This window comes from Cydia strobilella, chromosome 18, assembly GCF_947568885.1.
Source record: "Cydia strobilella chromosome 18, ilCydStro3.1, whole genome shotgun sequence".
Taxonomy (NCBI): domain Eukaryota; kingdom Metazoa; phylum Arthropoda; class Insecta; order Lepidoptera; family Tortricidae; genus Cydia; species Cydia strobilella.
The window spans coordinates 9,642,833-9,664,333 of NC_086058.1; the positions used below are offsets into that span (position 1 = coordinate 9,642,833).

Consider the following 21,501-nt stretch of genomic DNA (forward strand, 5'->3'; position numbering starts at 1 on the left):
ATGCATGGCTGCTGGTAGCCTTGCGCGTCGAGAAATAGTTGCCGGATTGCCAGTTTATATAGGCATGTATTTAACAGATCACCAGATTTAGTAAAATTTAACACCAAAAAATTCGTTTTTACCACCAAAAATAATGAATGATCACCAAAATAAGAACTCCTATTTAATGAGAAATGATTCCCAAATTTGTACCATATTTTTATTCTTTTAAAACAAATAACACCAAAATAATCATTTTTAACCCAAAAATTGTAAACGATCACCAAACTTAGAACACCATTTTAATGTGAAATTATAACCAATTTTTTTAATCTTGTTATCCTATTAAAGCAAATGACTCCAAACTAATCATTGTAAACCCAAAAATAGTAAATGATTACCAAAATTAGACCTCCATTTTAATGTGAAATTATAACCAATTTTTTTAATTTTGCTATCCTATTAAAGCAAATTACTTGAAGTCGGTTAAAAATGTGCAAATATTTATCATCTTGTTATTCCATTAAATCAAAGAGTATATAATAAGATAGAGCGGTACTGTCATAGTAAATTTTGTAACCACTGTAAATTCACTGCCATCTATCGACATACTTTCAAACTAAAAATGAAGATTCATAAAAATACGTTAAAATGTATTTAAATATGGATAAATGATTTTTTTATTTGTATTAATTATTTTTATATGATTTTGACCCATGTTCTTTCACTGATATGCGTTAAAATTATAAATAACAAACGAAACCGTCAACGCCCTCTATACAAGAGTAGGCCAAAACTAGTGGCGCCATCTGATCGAGAATCAAATTTTCGTGATTTTCGAGGCACGTTTTTTCCTTAGACTGTATCCATCTATTACGGAGTTATATCTATCTTTGATTAAATTAATTAATCCACTTCGTCACACTAGTAGCATTTCGTTTTTGTAAGGCTCGCGGTTCTAACCTAACCTAACCCACTTTTATAAAAGCATTTCGTTTCTGTAAAGGTCGCAGTTCTAACCTAACCCACTTTTCATGTAGCATTTTGTTTCTGTAAGGGTCGCAGTTCTAACATAACCTAACCCACTTTTCTTGTAGCACTTCGTTTCTATAAGGGTCGCAGTTCTAACCTTACCCACTTTTTTGTAGCATTTCGTTTCTGTAAGGGAAGCCAGTTCTAACATAACATAACCCAATTTTATAGTAGCATTTCGTTTCTGTAAGGGTCGCAGTTCTAACCTAACCTAACCCACTTATAGTAGCATTTCGTTTCTGTAAGGGTCGCAGTTCTAACCTAACCTAACCCACTTATCTGGTAGCATTTCGTTTCTGTGACGATCGCAGTTCTAACCTAACCTTATCCACTTCTCTAGTAGCATTTCTTTTATGTAAGCGTGGCGCGTGACTGAATTGAGGATTGGGTCAGGCGAGCGCGGCGCGTGCGGTCGCAGTTCTAACCTAACCCACTTATCTGGTAGCAGTTCGATTCTGTGGGATCGCAGTTCTAACCTAACCTAACCTACTTATCTGGTAGCATTTCGTTTCTGTGACGATCGCAGTTCCTACCCACCCTACCCTACCTACCTACCTAATCTTACCCACTTCTCTAGTAGCATTTCTTTTCTGTAAGCGTGGCGCGTGACTGAATTGAGGATTGGGTTAGGCGAGCGCGGCGCATGCGGTGCGGTGTACGGGGGATTGAGCGGGAGGGGCTAGTAATTTTGGCATCATTTTACTTTATTTGCTAATATGTATACATTGTTTGGTAATCATAGTGGTTTATTAAAGTGAAAATATCGCATTAATTTCCTCTTCAAGATTTGGTGATCAATAATTTTATTTGGTGATCATTCATGATTTTTGGTGTTTGCATACAATTTGAAGTGCAGTCGTGATTTAAACAGGTGGTAGTTTTGTAATTTTAGACCTTATTTTTTTGGTGTTTAGTTTTTTTTTTTTGGTGAAAGCGATTTCTTTATTTATGGTACCAGAGTATTTTTTGGTGGTCATTATATTTGGTGCCGTTTATATATGCATCTTCTGGCTACATATTGAGTAGGTATAATGACATTATAGGCAGTTTTAAACATAGGCATCGCGAAAGTATAAAAAAAACATACAACCGATTTGAGATAGAAGGAGGCCCCTTGTGAAAAATTGTAGTCGATTAAAAACACCCCTCTTTTAGTCTAACCCGTTCGTATAAAAATACCGCAAATCGATGTACAGGTTAGCAGTTTGGCACACACATACTAGAAGCCAAAACAAAATTTTTGACCCGAAGTTTCTAAAAAATTTCGCTGCGGGGGGGGGTGGTAAAACATTATTTTTTTTGTATGGAAAAAAAAATCCAAAACCTATGGTATGTGGTATTATACGAAAGGGCTTTTTGAGGCGATTCTAAAAATATATCATATCATTACATTTCGGGCATTTTTTTTTTAAATTAAAACAAAAAGAATTTTCGAAACATACCAAGTTTGGGCTCCTCCAGACACGATATGGCTGATTTTTTTTTTGTACAATATACCACAAATGATACGTGATATCCTCATGTCTAACTCCATGAAAGCAATTTTGAAAATAATATCATTAACATTTTTTTTTTAATTTTTCAATTTTACAAAGTGACACAGTTCTACTTAATATTGTAATATTGAAAAAATATACACATGAAAAATATTTAAAAAAAAATCTTAAAGAAATTATTTTCAAAATTGCTGTCTTGGGGTTAGATATCAAGATATTACGTATTATTTATGGTATATTGTACAAAAAAAAATCAGTAAGGTACATATATCGTATCTGAAGGATACAATCTTGATATTTTGTGTCAAAAACAAAACAAACTATACCAACCGATCAAAAGGCGCAGTTAAAGGGTTAAAGAGGTATTTACCGTTCGATATATGGATATTACGTATCATTTTATGATTAATATGTACCGTATCTGCAGTAAAGTTCCATAAGTCTAGTGAAATAGGTATTGAAGTAGAACTGTGTCACTTTGTAAATTTGAAAAATTAAAAAAAATTGTTAATGATATAATTTTTAAAATTGCTTTCTTGGGGTTAGACATGAGGATATCACATATCATTTGTGGTATATTGTACAAAAAAAAATCAGCCATTGTCTGGAGGAGCCCAAACTTGGTATGTTTCGAAAATTATTTTTGTTTTAATAAAAAAAAATGGCCGAAATGTAATTATGTGATATATTTTTAGAATCGCCTCAAAAAGCCCTTTCGTATGATACCTCACTCGATAGGTTTTGGAAAAAAAATTTTTTTTTTCCATACAAAAAAATAATGTTTTACCACTCCCCCCGCAGCGAAATTTTTTTTAGGAACTTCGGGTCAAAAATTTTGTTTTGGCCTCTAGTATGTGTGCGATGTGTGCGCCAAACGGCTAACCTGTACATCGATTTGCGGTATTCCTTTGAAATTGGGGTCGAGCGGCTTCCGCTATTTTAATTACTTTATTCATAAGCTAAAGGTTCTGAACACGAAGGTAAATAAAACTGATAAATTTATTTCATAAAATGTATTTAATTTGAATAATTAAATCCTTAAAAAAACCGGCCAAGTGCGAGTCGGACTCGCCCACCGAGGGTTCCGTACATTTTAGTATTTGTTGTTATAGCGGCAACAGAAATACATCATCTGTGAAAATTTCAACTGTCTAGCTATAACGGCTTATGAGATACACCCTGCTGACAGACAGACGGACAGACAGACGGACAGATGGACAGACGGACAGACGGACAGATGGACAGTGGAGTCTTAGTAATAGCGTCCCGTTTTCACCCTTTGGGTACGTAACCCTAAAAATTGAAGATATTATGCAGAAACAACCAACATTAAAACCTAACTAAGGTTTAGATTAATTAATATACGAGTAAGAAATATTGATAACTAAAACAATTAACCTTTTGATTCATGATTCATTATTATATTTACTTCTAGAATCTTCATTTAAAGAATTATTTTCTTTATTTGATCCATTACGTGGAATGCGGTTAATGTCAGTTATTTTGGTAAGAATATTTTCGGCTGTTTTTGCCGCTTTCATTATTAATCTTGGTAGTACGTAATCTATAGATTTATAATCACACTGATTATCACCAAGTGGGCAGTTTCGAACGCCATCAAACGCTGCAACATGCTCCAAAATATTTCTAAAGCTTCTTAGTGAGATCTCTCCTTTCAGTCCGTATCGTTCCCAGTGTGAAACTTTAATATTTCTGTCGGTTGTTGTTGTGGTTTTTGGTTGTTTTAACTTAGTTATTAGCCTTTGGCTTAGACTGCTTGTAGATATCAGTAGAAAAAGCAGCATAATAACCTGAAAATAAACACCGATTGTGTCTTTATATGCCGTGCCGCGATAGATACTTTACTCATCAAATGAAACTATTATATCTAATCGCGTAACATATGATATCGCGTATAAAGAATTTAACTTCGGGATGTATTTTAAATTGATTATATGAGATATAATCCGTTAAGATAGTTTTATATCAAAAGATTGTGTAAGATATTCGGAATCGCAATGTAAGTATGTTTTATTAGGCCTCGCCGCTTGATCTCCACTACTCCCGTTGATGTGATTATTAAATATTACAAGTTATATTATAGTTCATACTTATCGGTGAGTTTATTTATGCACATTTTTATAAGTATACCTAAATAAAAAACAACCAGAAAAAAACTATCCATTTACATTTAAAATTACTTGCCACATGTGTGTTCATAGTAGTCATTCGCTTCAACAGTTTGACTGAAATGTTTTAAAGCCGATTAGTACATTAGAAAATGCACTTGGTAAAGTGCATTTCGACATTAAGGAAATTAAATTGGCTGTGACTACAGTTGATAAACGATTCCTCATAAAACGCTAATAGGTAAACGTAGATAATACTATATGCTGGATTATGTTGTATTGGATTGTTTTTAATGTTTGAAAATGTTTTTTTGATTGAAAGTAAATACTTACAGTTTGGTCCTATTTTTGTCAAGGTCGATTTCTGATGTTGGATGGACAGTGCTATTTGGTGAAATGGCGGATGAGTTCCAAACTGCTCATGAAGACCAGCGGGCTTAGCACGGTATTATCATATTGCGCATGGAATCGACAGCTGTCTTCTAACGTTATCGTACATGGAACTCATCCGCGACAAATATTTTACGTATTGAGGCTGTAATTATTATGAGATGCACTATGGTTGTAAATAATGTAAATGGCATTTCAAACAGTATTGTGACGTCGTTTTTTTAAGTTAACAGTTAAAGATTATTTTCAGTAGCGTACGTTTAACTGATGAACCCAGACAACCTTTTTCTGCTGGATGACCTGAAAGATAAACTATATTAAAAAAGAAAAATAACAATTGTAAAGTACCAAAAAGTACGTTTTCATCACTGTTTGTTTCTTTAATGACTAAAAAAGCTAAAGATTTGAATCCACTCGTCTAATAACTTTATATTCGGTTTTTTTTATTACATATTTTATGCAAATTTTAATAACTGATGTTATTGTGAAGCAATACTCTTTAGTAGTTATTACATTCAACTAATTGACGTAACTTTTTTACTACTTACTGCTTGTTATGAATCTTCAGAGTACCATAAACTTGCTTGACATTGGCTGGTCATTTTTCCATTACTGCTAGGCAATAGATATATATGACTCGTTGATAGAGGGAAAATCACTTGTTTCATGCCAGGCAATGTTTGGCATGGTAGGTAATGTTGAGCAAGTTTACGATACTTATTATATTTAATTGCTGGTGTTATCTAAAATAACCGTTATTTAGGTAGTCTAAATAACCAAGCGTCATTACATTTTAATCTGTATAATGAACATTTCGCGGCTATAGCCCGATTTCCTTGTTATGAAGCTTTATTTCCATCATAATATTATTCCAGTTATTGAGGTATTTTGATTGTTTTGTGTATTTTGTAATAGCGCGTGGGAGCGAAGTGTTCCGAGAAAAGTTTTTGTAAGGCTACCTAATGGTTGGGGAGCCCAAGAGGGGATTTTTGGAGTCACTCGAGTGCGTCAGATTAAGATATGGGGGATACCTTGCTTCCTGTTGAGTACCTCCACCAAGTATGCGTCCTTAACACCGAGCAGGGAGTCAAGGACAGCCCGTCAGAATAGTAAAAAAAAATCGCCACCTTGAAATACTTGAGCGCGTCAGATTAAGATATGGTGGATTAATTACTTGTTAAATAGTGCCCGTTTCAATAATCTGACGATTTTAGATATAATGATACAAAAAAATCGCGACTGCGATGCGGAATAATGCAAAAATAACTAAATAAAAAAATCTGCCAATTTGAGCAAGCAGAAGTGTCAAAAATCATTTATGCAGTAAACTGCATAAACGACTGCACTAAAGTGCACCCAGCTCTTTTTCCTTTTCGCTATCTCTGACTCCTATCTGAATGAATGAATGAATGTATTTTTTATTTGCTAGAGACATGGTTATATACAGGTGTTAACATAGTTTACAATAAGTAGAGGTGCGCTCAGATCTCGCCAACACTGGCGTGCAAACAATATTACTTAATACTAAATTAATTATATGTACATAATAAATTAAAATTTACAACATGCAAGTTATGTTAAACAAAATCGAAATATGAAACATTATTTAAATTAAAACTACAAATTAAGCTCTGTCTGTAAATTAAGCTCTTTTATAGATTTTATCTAGGTTAAGTACAACTTACGGGTGTAAAAATTTATTGTATATACTTATTAAATAACATGAATTTAACATATCCAAACTTAAAAATATACTAATATTAAAAATAAACAAAATTAAAAACTAAAATTGTTCCAGTGAGTGCCCGGAGCAAAGGTCCCTAGTATACTGGCGGAGTTACCACGTTGTATGGCTAGGGAAATTCTTTGCGTCAGGTACTCACCAGAACGGGGATCGGCTCCGCGTTTCCTTAGGCGTCGGGCTAGGGCTGCAACGAACACTTTGGCCTCGGCACACCAGGGCCCACCAGTCTCAACGGCTATCGGGACGAATTCATACATTGGCTCCAAATTGCTATACTTGGCGTGCTTGAGTTTGGCGGCGGCTTCAGCAGCGTCGCCTGCTGCACGCGTCGTGTTAGTTAAGTGAGAGGGAGCAAAAGTGCTAACGCAAGTTGCGTCCCAGAGTAAGCTGCGACCTCTCCACCCATGGAACCATTGTGAGTCCGTCTGGCCTCTTGCCATCAGTGCGGCTTAGGCCCTGGGGTTCCAAGATACAAGGTACATTGGCCGAGACCGAGGCGCGCCGTATGAGGTCATTTATTGTTATTTATATTTTTAGTTGTTGCATTTTTAGGATTCCGTAGCCAAATGGCAAAAAACGGAACCCTTATGGATTCGTCATGTCTGTCTGTCTGTCCGTCCATATGTCACAGCCACTTTTTTCCGAAACTATAAGAATTATGCTGTTGAAACTTAGTAAGTATATGTATTCTGTGAACCGCATTAAGATTTTCACACGAAAATAGAAAAAAAAACCAATAAATTTTGGGGGTTCCCCATACTTAGAACCGACTCAAAACAATTTTTTCATCAAACCCATACGTGTGGGGTATCTATGGATAGGTCTTCAAAAATAAAAGTTTAAAAGTGCTTGTTGCTAGGCCTATTTGAATAAAGTATATTTTGACTTTGAAATGATATTGAATTTTTTTTTCTTCCCATCATCTAATCTTTCGATTCCAATAGGTTTCTACTACGCTCGAGTTACTATAAATTTAGCATCGTCGCCTCCCCAGCTATAATTGTTAATGACGTAGATCTGTTGATAATTTGGTCTAGAAATAGCGGCATAAAATAACATTGTTGCAAGCTACACGTTTTAGATTTAATGAAGGACAGATCATACCGCGTTTTCAAATTAAATTGATGATCCTTGTTATTGTTACAAAAATCTCGAGTTAATTTTTCAATACGAAGTCGAACAATAAGGAAAAAAAAACATAAAAGCTTACGACTATATTTAATATGCACAATACAATCCAAATTATTTTATTTCATAAAAATCATGAATTAATATCGCGAAACAGAAAAAATGTAAAATATTTTGTGAAAAATATTTTTTTTTATTTGATTCTGGATTAAAATATTTTTTTAACCACAGGACCCATGACAAAGTGGTTTGGTCAGTGAGTTTTCTTTCATTATTATGGTTATGCTTTTAGGCGTTAATTGGGTTACGTAATAATTTGTTCCGTTGTCATTAGTTGGTAAACTCGTTACGTTTCGGCGCAGTCACGTAGCTCGATACTTTCTTCGTTGATTCACTTGTCCACGGAACCAACCCTTGATGTAATTCCTCACTCTTAGGAGCATAGGCGAGTCTTACTTCCAGCAGGTGTGTGATGGCTTTATCCACGTGATAAAATAACTCACTTCTTAACATTATGCGATTGAAACTGACGGACATTGTCTTAATCACGGTGTCACAAAGACAACAACGACTATCATATCTGCGCAAAAAACGTAGACATGGTGGCAATCGGTAGTTGTTACTGTCAGTTGAAAAGTATACCTCTCGCGTTAAATGATGATATAGGTATCTATTTTATAATTGCGAATTGCAAACAAACCAATTTATCTTCATTAGTTTCTCACTTTTTAAGGAAAATCATGACCCTTTTACAAGTGTATGTACTTAAATGTTTTGTTTATATCAATTTATACTTAAAATATATTAATAATTAATATTTCACTGAAAACAACCTACGTTAAAATTTTAGGTTACATGTCAAATGCTTGCCGCATTGGGGGCGACTGGGGACGTGGGGACTATCCGTTCAATTCGAACAACGTGATAATTACAAGATACGAGAACAATACGAGATATAATAGATACGTTATACAGTTTAATTCTCAACTAGTTATTATTTTGCAGTTCGATTCGAGAAACCAATTGTCATTTCACGCTACAATTATTGTGACTTTTGGGATGTCTAAGTAATATCTTAAGCAAATCTTAAAGAGATCGTTCAAGGGGACATTCGGAATCGCGGAAATGTCAAATTTGACATGACTTTCTTACATATCTCGTTATCGTTTCTGTTTCATATCTAGTGGATATCTAGATCATTGTTCGAATTGGCCCGTATAGCCCAATCCCTCTCTTGCATGAGAGAGGCCTGTGCCCAGCAGTGGGACGTATATAGGCTGAAATATTAATATTTATTTTTATTCGAATTTAAACTGTTGTGAGACATACTAACATTAAATTATTTAATTCATTATTATTATGTCAAATGCTAACAAAATCTGTTATATTTGTTTAAATTACTACGAACCGCAAGATCAATTCGCCTGCACTCGTTAGTCAATAGGAATACACAGTCCAGGGGTAAGTAATTGGGATTATTCAGTATGGGAGTCGCGAGGACGAAATGTGTTACACGTTCCGTACAGAATAAAGGTCGACACAGTTCGTTAAAGTGAAAATGTTTGTTAAATTGTAGCCAATTTTCATTTCTCATGCTCTTAATGTTTGTCTTCCTCTGAATGGAGGAGTGTAGGATACATAAAAAAATGTGGGTGCACAGAAGTAAAATATATTGTTTAGGCGCTTCTGCAATTAAGTACTGCATCGGTTTCGAAACTTGGAGTAATTTTCCCGTAGTGAAATAATATAATTATTCCACTATGTTATAATTTTACACTAGATAACGCAAGCACTGAGCAGGGCACAATCCCTTATCCGTACTTATAAATATATGTATATAATATCATGTATGCGAAAGTAACTAATATACCACAACGATATTCAAATTTTATGTAATGTTTGACTTGTAACCTAATGTTATCAATAAATTTTCATTTTCATTTTCATTTTTTTTTCATTTTTAACTGTCTATTCAGATAAAATTTGGTATGGAGATAGTAAGTTAAAGGGGAAGGACACAGTTTCACCCTACGCATACAACTCGCGGGCAGGAATTAGTTCAGTAATATTTTCTTAATGTGCTTAGTTTTCTTCTGTGTTTTCTTACTTTTTACGTGAATAGTAGATTGAGCTTATTTTGCACTACTATACTTAATTATCAACCTACTTTTTACATAATTACATTCCTAGTAATAAAGTTTGAAAACATTCCGCGCACGGCGACTTTATTGCCGGCTTGCATTTATAGGCGTTAATCAATATCATAAATAGGCACAGGTACAGTATAACGTTAGACAAGTGTAGGTATTGAAATCTTGTTTCAAATGCGTGAGGCACCAGCCAGATGTCTAAATGAAAAATATTTGGAAATAAAGCTATAGAAACGGATTATATCGAGTATAATTAATTTATAATACATCCCGACGTTTCGAACACTTTACAGTGTTCGTGGTCAACGCAACGGGTGATTGAACTGAAACCACGAACGCTATAAAGGGTTCGAAACGTCGGGATATATTATAAATTCATTATACGTGATATAATCTGTTTCTATTGATTTATTTCATGAGTATACCTACTGTCGCGGCAACTGAAGACAATATTATAAAAAATATTAGTTTTTCTATATGTAGTTGGCTAGATAGAAGCTTAACATTTTCCTGGTTCGTGTAACACATTCCATTTTTATTTTGAAGCCAGCACAATAAATTAAGTAGCATTATTTATGTAATTCCCCCAGGCTGCAAAAGAGGTTGATTTTATACCGTAAAGTCTCCGGTGTGTTATCTTTCCTACGGCTTTTAAAGTAATTTCCTTTAGACACCGACTCTCTTTGACTTTGCGTTTTTATTAAATAACGCCAATAACGCCATAGATATGTATAAATAATACCTACGAGTATGTTGTAAATAACATAAATACTTAACTTGAAAATTTCCAATTTTCAGTAACCTCCAAAAGCGAACAGTTCGTAGAGTACATTTTATAAAAAACCGGCCAAGTGCGAGTCGGACTCGCGCACCGAGGGTTCCGTACTTTTTAGTATTTGTTGTTTTAGTGGCAACAGAAATACATCATCTGTGAAAATTTCAGCTTTCTAGATATCACGGTTCATGAGATACAGCCTGGTGACAGACAGACGGACAGACGGACAGCGGAGTCTTAGTAATAGGGTCCCGTGTTTACCCTTTGGGTACCCTCGTTTTTAGGGTTCCGTACCCTAAAAACGAGCGTTGCGTCTTCACCGCATTTCTGTATTGTCATTCGGCCCAATTCGAACAATGCTTCTAATCTCGTAGCTGATAATATGTGTTGCCCGGTATATTCTCGTAAGGCCCACAGTCCTACTTAGGGCCCATTTCTCGAACGGTATTAGTCTAATATTATTAGTGTGTTGCCATGGTTACCCATACGACTTGACAGTCCGTGGACTAATAATATTAGTCTAATACCGTTCGAGAAATGGGCTCCTGTCGTAATACCTACTAATTACTACCTGTTATTTGAATCATTTTCAATTGTACCAGAGTTGCGTTTCTACTTTCATTCGATTTCAAAACAAAATAAATTAAAATCACTGGTTAGCGTTAAATGGATTTAAAACAGAGTTTTGGAGAAAATGCGTTTCAAAACCTTGAATATGTATTACAAAACATACATAATTAAGCACAGAATTACAAAACATGACATTAAAAGAAACACATAACACAAAACATTTAAAGAACTTTTTTTTTTAACAATAGTAACTGCATAAGCAAGAAATATTAATTGACATTTGTTTGAATATATTAAGCTATTTGAATATTTAAAAGAAACATGGATCATTACTAGGTTTGTGAGATTAAATCTCACTTTAATTTTTTTAAACCTAAATTCGGTGGGAAATCTAATATTGTGAAAACCTTATTATTCAAATGTTAATCAAATGTTATGTCTATTAGATCCAAATGAACTGGTATTTATTATAATAACAAACATACAAAATTTCTTATTAACAATATTAGCAGAATTCTCATTTTAAAGCTGATTTCATAATGTACGAAACTATTTAGTATGAAGGCATGCTTGTAATTTCATGACAGCACCTTAGCGGCGCGTGTCGGATTTTATGAAATTTCTCAGCGCTGCGGCGGGAGGACGCGATAGTGAAACTTCGTTATTTACCCTTATAATAATGCCGTTGCTATGAAGGTTATTAAAACATAACCTTTTAAAACATATTTAAGAGTAATTGAAGAGTGTTGCTGTAAGCTTATAAAATATTTCTAAAACAAAGAATAATATCGTTTTGATGGTATATACAATTTTATAATTAGCTGTGTTTATGAATCTCTCGCTAATTCAGGGTAAGATGGAAACAATTTGATATTTGGTTGGTTGTATAAATATCGTGAAATTTATTGTTGTATTTTTAAGACAGTATTTCGATGTGTAAATGATATTGGAAAAATCGGGACTCAGTTCTAGAATTTCCAGCGTAGACACGGAAATTAAAATACCCTGCAGAAGGCAATTAAACAATATGTTATATTAATTAAATGTTTAGTATTTTTATAATATTTTACGTTATTCCTGTAAAGTGAAACTTTGTATAATGTATAAGGCTCAAAAGTTAATTAAGTACATTGAGGAAATGATCAGGGAGTATTAAATATTTGTGAATGTCTCGCACACAAAATCTAAATATAAGGAATATTTAGATTTTGTTATTTAGATGAGTTCCAATGCTAAATCGTTTTTTACCATATCTTACAACAACGGGAATAACCATTATTGTGAATTTTATGTCCACCAGAAAATGCAGTGGCACGCGATAATGATGATCAGAATTGTTTATTCATAAAATAAAAAAACAATGGTTGAGTTGAGTCTGACTTTATCAAAGTGGTCGCCCCTTGTTTATCTTTTGTGGCCTTATTCGTTGAAGGCAATTAAATTTTATCTTGGCAAAACGCTTGGATACTCGCTGCGTCCGCTCGATTAACCCAAAATAAATTGCAGTCTTCCTTTTTATAAATGTGATTTCCTAATACCGTCCTTCTTCCGCCCTCTTCTCCCTTTCGCTTCTCTTTTCTGGGTTCCGTAGTCAATAAGGTACAGTTATTTTTTCATGTACGACTGTTTATACGCGGCTTAGGACACTAACCATAAGAGTTAAGAAGCTGTTATGCGATATAAATATAGTATGTAATGCGATATAAAATATTTAAAACTTGTATTTTAGTATTCGCCGGGGTGTTATCTACAACAATATATGATTAACCATTTTGACGATTTAAAAGTCCCGTGGCCACAGCACTATTCGCAGCATTTGAATATAATATATGCTGTTGGTTTCCTTCCGTTACTGCCTTGTTTTGCGGACATGACGTCTGCACTAACTTTGTAATTAAATTTTAATTTGCGCATGTAATTAAGCGCTAGTTGGCGTGGTTAGCTCATTTTATTAAGATGCTGCTATTGTTAGTAAGTAATTTAATAGTAGTTAGGTTAATTTCGTTCACTTTTTGAAGCAGTATTCTACGGGATTTTTGTTTGTATGTTCGGGATTTGAACTCATTACATTAGTTTCTACGGTATTTAAGAGTCCCCAGCAAACTCGGCCGAAACTTGATTTGACGACCGGTCTGGCCTAGTGGGTCACTGACCCTGCCTGTGAAGCCGATGGTTCTGGGTTCGAATCCCGGTAAGGGCATTTATTTGTGTAATGAACACAGATATTTGTTCCTGAGTCATGGGTGTTTTCTATGTAATTATATATTATATATATCGTTGCCTACCGTGGGACTTAGTCAATCTGTGTAAGAATGTCCTATAATATAATTTAAAAAATCATCTGTGAAAATTTCAACTATCTAGCTATCACGGTTGATGAGATACAGCCTGGTGACAGACAGACGGACAGACCGACAGAGGAGTCTTAGTAATAGGGTCCCGTTTTACCCTTAAAAAACAAGTTATGGATATGTGCATTTTGCCTTCATTGACGTATGCTAGCCCAACCTGGGTTCTTACTATAAAAATAAAATCAAAAATAACCACATGTCAAAGAGCAATGGAAAGAAGCCTAACAAACATAAGAGGAGTGCAAAAAATACCTCACATAAATATAAGAGCAGTAACAAAACTAATAGACGCTTTAAAGCATGCCAAGCCGCAAAAATGGAAATGGGCTGGACACGTTGCCAGGCTGTCCGACTCTCGCTGGACCTTACGAGCTACAACCTGGAGGGGGCCCACAGGAACACGTCGTAAAGGCAAACCAAATAGCCGCTGGGCGGATGACATTAAGAAAATAACCGGTATAAACTGGAAATATACTGGCCTTCACCCGATGAGGGGTTCTGGTCCGTCATTATAAAAAAATAGATTAATTATATAATTGTAAATACCTTAATAAAATGTAGGCGATATTTTTGACATAATTAATTTTGACTCTGGCATATAAACAGTGTAATACAATATTAAATAATTAGCTAAGATTATATAGTTGATGTACCTACCTACTTTCTTTGACGACTAGAATGAATAAAGGCTTTTTTTTAAAAAAAATTTTTTTACCCTTTGGGTACGGAACCCTAAAAAGAGATATGTCTCAATATATATATATATATATATGTAGCACAATTAGTGGCAAATACTTTTGGTGCGTAGCTCCATCCACTTCTATTGTTGTTAGAAACAATTACAGTTTTTTTTTAAGATTGCCGCTCACATTTTTACACGGGAATAAGATTTTTTGATTACCTACCTCGTAAAATAAAATTTGCAACATAAAATATACCTAATATATATATAATATATATGTTATATTTATACATACTTCTTCTTCTTCTTCTTTGTCCTCGCCTTATCCCGTTACGCGGGGTCGGCTTTCCTAATCTTGAGGCGCCACTTTGTTCGCTGATATGCGTCGTCACTGGACAGGCCCAACTCCTTCATGTCTCTCCGGACATTCGTCAGCCAGGTAGTTACTGGCCTGCCCCTTCCTCCCTTTGCTGCAGCCATGGAAAGGCACTTTTTCACAACGTGGTTTTCGGGTCGACGCATCACATGTCCGAACCACCTTAGTCTGGATTCCTTTATCTTCTCGGTAACTGGTGCCACCTTGAAGGTTATATTTATACATACATTTTTGACAAATTAAAATCATGACACAAAACAAATTATTCGTTATTTGTATACCTATACATACTAACCACTTATCGTTTCCCAAACCCAGCACCGCAACCAAATAAAGGAAATGGTTTTCCAATATCTCTTCGGATTATGACTAAAAAGTTTCTTTCTATAAATCCAACTACTGAGTCGTAGTATAATGGAAGACTATAAAAACAGTACCTAAGTTAAACACAAGCAAATGAAGGTAATCTCAAATCTGCGTAGGTCAAATAGAATTTTCCTTTAGCAAGTTTGTACAGGTACCCGGGTTCCTAAATTACGTTTGAAATGGGAAAATGTACGAAGAGAGTTTTCTCAAAATTTATTTAATGAAAGTAACCGTAGGATCGTAAATAGGACCGTAAAGAATAATTTTCTAATACATGAGACCTGGCTTAAACTCATCTCATCAATTTCCGCTCCTGCAGGTTTGAATATTTCAAATAAAATGTAATTTGGTAGGTACTTTTGGAACACAGTAGTATGTTAATAAAAATTGTTCAGCGTAGCGTTAGCATAATTTAGTGTCCACTGCTAGGCAATTACTTAAATGCATGTACACTTTTGCAAAAAAAAATCAATGATATTCACATTCAACACATTATTCAGAAAAGTATAGTCTGTTTTTTTACTTTAAAGTACCATATATTTTCTATGCAAGAAAGAAATAGGCCGTCCATACTATTTCCTATGGGCAGTACTTCATAGTTAAATAAAACCGGCCAAGTGCGAGTCGGACTCGCCCACCGAGGGTTCCGTACATTTTAGTATTTGTTGTTATAGCGGCAACAGAAATACATCATCTGTGAAAATTTCTACTGTCTAGCTATAACGGTTTATGAGATACAGCCTGCTGACAGACAGACGGACAGATGGACAGACGGACAGACGGACAGACGGACAGCGGAGTCTTAGTAATAGGGTCCCGTTTTTACCCTTTGGGTACGGAACCCTAAAAAGAGACTGTATACTCAAATAAATAATTATGGGATATGCCGTGTATGGCAAACGCCGATAAACCTTGCAAGCGTCAAGCTTTGCGTACTGCAGCCAGCATACGCGTATTAAATCTAATTATACGCGGCATTATTTCGCACGAGCATGCGAAGCGTTAAATACGATGACGTCACACTCATAAACCGCTTTAATCGAAAACCTGGAGCAAACAGAAACAAATGAGGAACGATGTGTGCCGATTTAGTTCGGTTACACTATGATTGAGAGTGACGCGCATTAACAACATTGACATGTTACAAAGTTTACGTATAAATTTACAAGTTGAAATCACGATTGCGCACGTGACGCCCTTACGTGAGTTTCACGATGCCTCAAAGTTACCAAGTAGTAATAAGTAAGTAGTCTTCTCTAGAAAAACTTCAACACCTTTAAAATAAGAGCAAAATACAAACAAACTTTCAACCTCTTTTTCACCACCTTATTAGGGGATGAATTTTAAAAAACGTTAAAATGACTTTTCTTGATTTCTGATGTAGTCTCTACGAAAAAACGTACTCGATACATACTTGTAACTTTTTTTTAACCATCTTACGGTACGGATCCTTAAAAGCTATTGCTTGTATTTTTTTTACGAAGTGGCAGGTTCAACCCCTTTTCCCTTAAGGGCATGAATAAAAAAAAAACAGTATTGTTTATTTCTACGAAGTTTCTAGAGCCTCAGTAAAAAAACTTTCGTTCCCATTATATAGTCTAGCCATAAATTCTGTTACACAGTAAGGTACATAACTACTTTAAATGAAAAGTTATTGAAATAAATTTTATATGTATAAGATAGACAAACTAATTACGAATTTAAAATGCGTAAAGATTATTTATTGGATTTTGTCATCTCTTGCGTATTTAAGTGCTTTTTAATGAAACAGCGAAGTGCCTCAAAAATACGCACGTCTTGAAATGAAATGAAATAAAAACATTTATTGTCAGACCACAGGTAGAAATATAAAAGATGTTAATGGTGATAATTTAAGTCCTTTTCCGCAGTCTACCGTATTTACGGTGTACAATATTTAGTGTCATGCACAACATGCAGGCAAGTTATTTACACTATTTACATATGTCACAGTATTTCATACAATAATGTCCCCAGTTTTGTGTCACTTTATTACGCTATATCTGAATATGTCAAGTTTTCACCGCCTCCGTCGGGAATTTCGACCCCAAATTAGCTTTAAAATTTCTTTCTTTAAATGTCGCTGCCTTTGGGCCCCGCACAGTCTGAAAGTCTGAAATCATCGACACGAACAACAAAATTCTCCAAAGTTAGTGAAAAGGGGGTTGAGTTTGTACCTAACAAACTCAAACCCCTTTTCACTAACTTTGGAGTTTTTTTTTTAAAAACGCCTTATTTGGATTACAATAAAATATATTTTTACGAATTTTTACGAAGTTCTTAGCTTAAACTACAACTTGTACCAAATTCTTATTTCTCGTATAAATGTACCTCAATGTGCAAAATTCAACTTTCTAGCTTTAAAAGCTTTGTGTTTGTGTTGTGTTTTACATTTGTGTTTCGCTCTGTCGGTCAGTCAGGACAGGAGTCAGGACATACGCTTTTATACATGTATATATAGAATTTTCTTTTGTAGGTACCTATTAAATTCAAAGGATTCCACGACAATATAGCTGATTAGGCACAAATTCTATTAAAAGTAAAAAAAAATATAAATTCACCTTCTTATTTTTGGTTCAAGAGAGATTTTGTTAAATTATTCAGGGCCCTACTTATAGTTATCCACATATTTTCTCGGAATGAATGTGAAGGGTTTCCCTTTATTTCCCAGTGGAAAAGTAAACAACAAACAATAGTTATTTGTTTTACAATCGCTCGTGCTAATATTGATACCCGGGCAAGCGAAAGACTCCAAAATTGAACCACGAGCGTAGGGAGTGGTGCGAAAAATGCAATCTTGGATTTTGCGAGGGTTTCAAGACACGAGGGTTAAACAAATTTTGTCACCGAATGAAACACAAAAATGTTCACTACACCAACGTGAAGAAAATACTTACTGTGACTACATGACATTTGGCGCGACGCTGCATTACGTGATGTGTGAGTTGGAGCTTATCTGTTGTTATCAATGACGCAGTTCGCTGACGGACACCTTTTAGTTTTTATGTAGGTCGCCGCTGTACGAATCAATATGTAAATAAAATCTGACACTGTATATATAAAGTTCTGAATAATCTTATATATAGGTACAGTTAGGTCAAAATATAGTCATGTTTAAAAAAAAATCCCATCGGCTTGCTTTCTCATATCATCTACCTTTATAATAAATCCTTATTTCAGTTAGTGCCTGCGCATAGAAAAATACATTTAAACCTGCGCATAGATAATTACATTTTCGTGAGAAATATTATAAGTAAAGCACTTTGGTATCCATGTACACCCAAATGTTCGCAAATACTAGTTCTAGAATAAAATAAATGAGCACCAATAATCATATGTTGTAATTATTTTCCGCACCTATTACTGTTTGATCTCTATTTGGCATTCAAGTCGCCTTTTGTACATCTAAATAAAGTTTTACTAAATAAATAAGTAAATAATAAGTTCAACGTCGTCTCGAGATAGTAATTACCGAGACGTGAATAATGCGGTTAAGTCAGGTTAGGCGCTGAATCAAATTTGCCATGCGCGAGGCGACAACCACGGCGCCTAACAAGCTTTCCAGTTAAGAGTCGCCGATGCGAAATTTAATAACTTTACAATAAACTAGTTTCAAATTAATTCTATTAACGGAACTATGGAAACTCATACATTTTAAAAACCGGCCAAGTGCGAGTCGGACTCGCGCACGAAGGGTTCCTTACCATTACGGGAAAAAACAGCAAAAAAATCTCGTTTGTTGTATGGGAGCCCCATTTAAATATTTATATTATTCTGTTCTTAGTACTTGCTGTTATAGCAGCAACAGAAATACATCATCTGTGAAAATTTCAACTGTCTAGCTATCACGGTTCATGAGATACAGCCTGGTGACAGACAGACAGACGGACAGCGGAGTCTTAGTAATAGGGTCCCGTTTTTACCCTTTGGGTACGGAACCCTAAAAACGAGCGTTGCGTCTTCACCGCATTTCTGTATTGTCATTCGGCCCAATTCGAACAATGCTTCTAATCTCGTAGTTGATAATATGTGTTGCCCGGTATATTCTCGTAAGGCCCACAGTCCTACTTAGGGCCCATATCTCGAACGGTATTAGTCTAATATTATTAGTGTGTTGCCATGGTTACCCATACGACTTGACAGTCCGTGGACTAATAATATTAGTCTAATACCGTTCGAGAAATGGGCCCCTGTCGTAATACCTACTAATTACTACCTGTTATTTGAACCATTTTCAATTGTACCAGAGTTGCGTTTCTTTACTTTCATTCGATTTCAAAACAAAATAAATTAAAATCACTGGTTAGCGTTAAATGGATTTAAAACAGAGTTTTGGAGAAAATGCGTTTCAAAACCTTATGTATATATAACTATATGTATTCAATGTGGGGATTTATAACGTAAAAATTATTACGTCTTATATGTATTACCTACCTATATATGTATATTAAAAGTTCATGCTGATTAGCATATCTGTTAGGTAATCCGTAGCGGAATGCACTGATAGTATAATAGGATTGGCATGCAAACAAGGCTAGACCTAATCCAGTTTTCACGAGAAATCACGAACAGATTAGCATAATTTAATCTAACGCGCCAAAGCTAATGAATAGAACAATACAGTTTGGAAGGATTGTCTTTTGATTGTCGGACTGCGAGTGGTTAATTCATCGTTGTAAATAAATACTATAATACGTTAATAATATTGTCCTGGAAATTTCACTTTTTATCCAAATAAATAAAAGCTCTTTAGTTTTTTTAACCAGACAGCTAAGGATTACTATGGAGACATACTTTAAAATTCACATACATATTATGAAATGATACACATTATGACTGCGATTTTCCAAGAAATCCTCAAAATATCTCACATGCTGTATATGGGTTTATGAAACATATTATACATCGCATATTTCTATATGATATAATGTCATTAACTACCTACACAAACATTACATTAATTTAATATTTCTAAGTTATTCAATTCAATTTATTTATTTACTGAAGATAACAGTGATCTTATTTTTGTACATTCTTAAAAATAATGTTAGTACTTAAAAGCTAAATTTGACACATGATCAGCAATCATCTTTAGGATGCTGTTTGGGCTGTCCCTTGTTCTGATCAGCAGAGACGCTGCTGTTTTGCGAAAAATTGCTGCAAATCCATCGGTGCGTGACTCCGCGAACATGGTGGATGCGCTGCAGAATTTGGGCAGGCCAATCAGCATCCTAAAGGCATTGTTGTACTGCACCCTAATAGCATTGTATGACTTTTGGGTATATCGGACCCACAGGCTGCCAGATCAAATAATATGAATGTTATGATATAGGCCAATCAAAGTTTTTTTTCGTAGGATTAATTCCCAGCAGCAATATCCTTATTTGGTCCTAAATGCGAGTTTGCTCCATCCCAGGTAATGTGCATACATTTTTGTTCTTTTTCAGTTTTTTGTTTGTAGATCTAAAAACGTACATCCGACGGAAAATTTGTTCATGATGAAAATTGATATCTGAGGATCCGAAAGGTACCTTAATATTAATTCGTAGTCTAAATTGTAAAAAATGGCCCCCACTTTAAATTCCTTTTTTTTCGTAAAATCATGTTAAAAATCGGAAAACGCCTTTTTACCAGTCTGATCCACTAAACCTTGCTGTTAGTGCCATTGTAATTGATTGGTGGGTTCCTTCTAAATCGAGTGGTTTGGCAATGCAATGCAAGGATTCAAACGATATCCAGCTTGCTGGGAATAAATTCCTCAAAACGCTATTTTTGGACCTATTAATTTGATTGGCCAATGGCCTAATATAAATAATATATAGTAATAAATATTAGGGGACATCTTACACAAACCCCAAACTACGCAAAGCTTATATGGGTGCTAGGCGACGATATACATAGAAAACACCCATGACTCAGGAACAAATGTCTGTGTTCATCACACAAATAAATGCCCTTACCGAGATTTGAACCCAGGATCATCGGCTTCACAGCCAGGGTCACTGGTAAGAAGAATAATACTTTATTTTGTTCAAGTTAAAACGAACACAATGACGTTTCCATAACGTGTTCTTCTTGCCTCGGTGTTCGTATTACCCCATTTCATCTTAAAAGTATTTTTATTTTTTTTGTATAGTGTTAAATACGTTAATATTCCTTCGATTGTGGCTGGCGTGACCGGACATAAAAATATTTCTGAATCGTTCATTGCATTTAAGTTGTAAGCATCTTCAGGTGCAATCTTATAAAATGGCTTAACTACCGATAACAACACTAATTTAATGTAATTATCTCCTTAACCTAAACACATCAAGC

General features: G+C 34.8%; 1 protein-coding gene across 1 annotated transcript in view; it reads right to left on the reverse strand.

Moving 5' to 3' along the window:
* Window positions 1-16,603, reverse strand: part of LOC134749665 (uncharacterized) — a 98,013-nt gene extending 81,410 nt beyond the window's left edge. Inside the window, exons 1-2 of the mRNA XM_063684682.1 lie at window positions 16,583-16,603; window positions 14,794-15,005 (exon numbers count right to left, since the gene is read on the reverse strand). Coding sequence (XP_063540752.1) covers window positions 14,794-15,005; window positions 16,583-16,603 — 233 coding nt within the window. The remainder of the gene's footprint in view (window positions 1-14,793; window positions 15,006-16,582) is intronic.
* Between the last annotated feature and the right edge of the window lie 4,898 nt (window positions 16,604-21,501).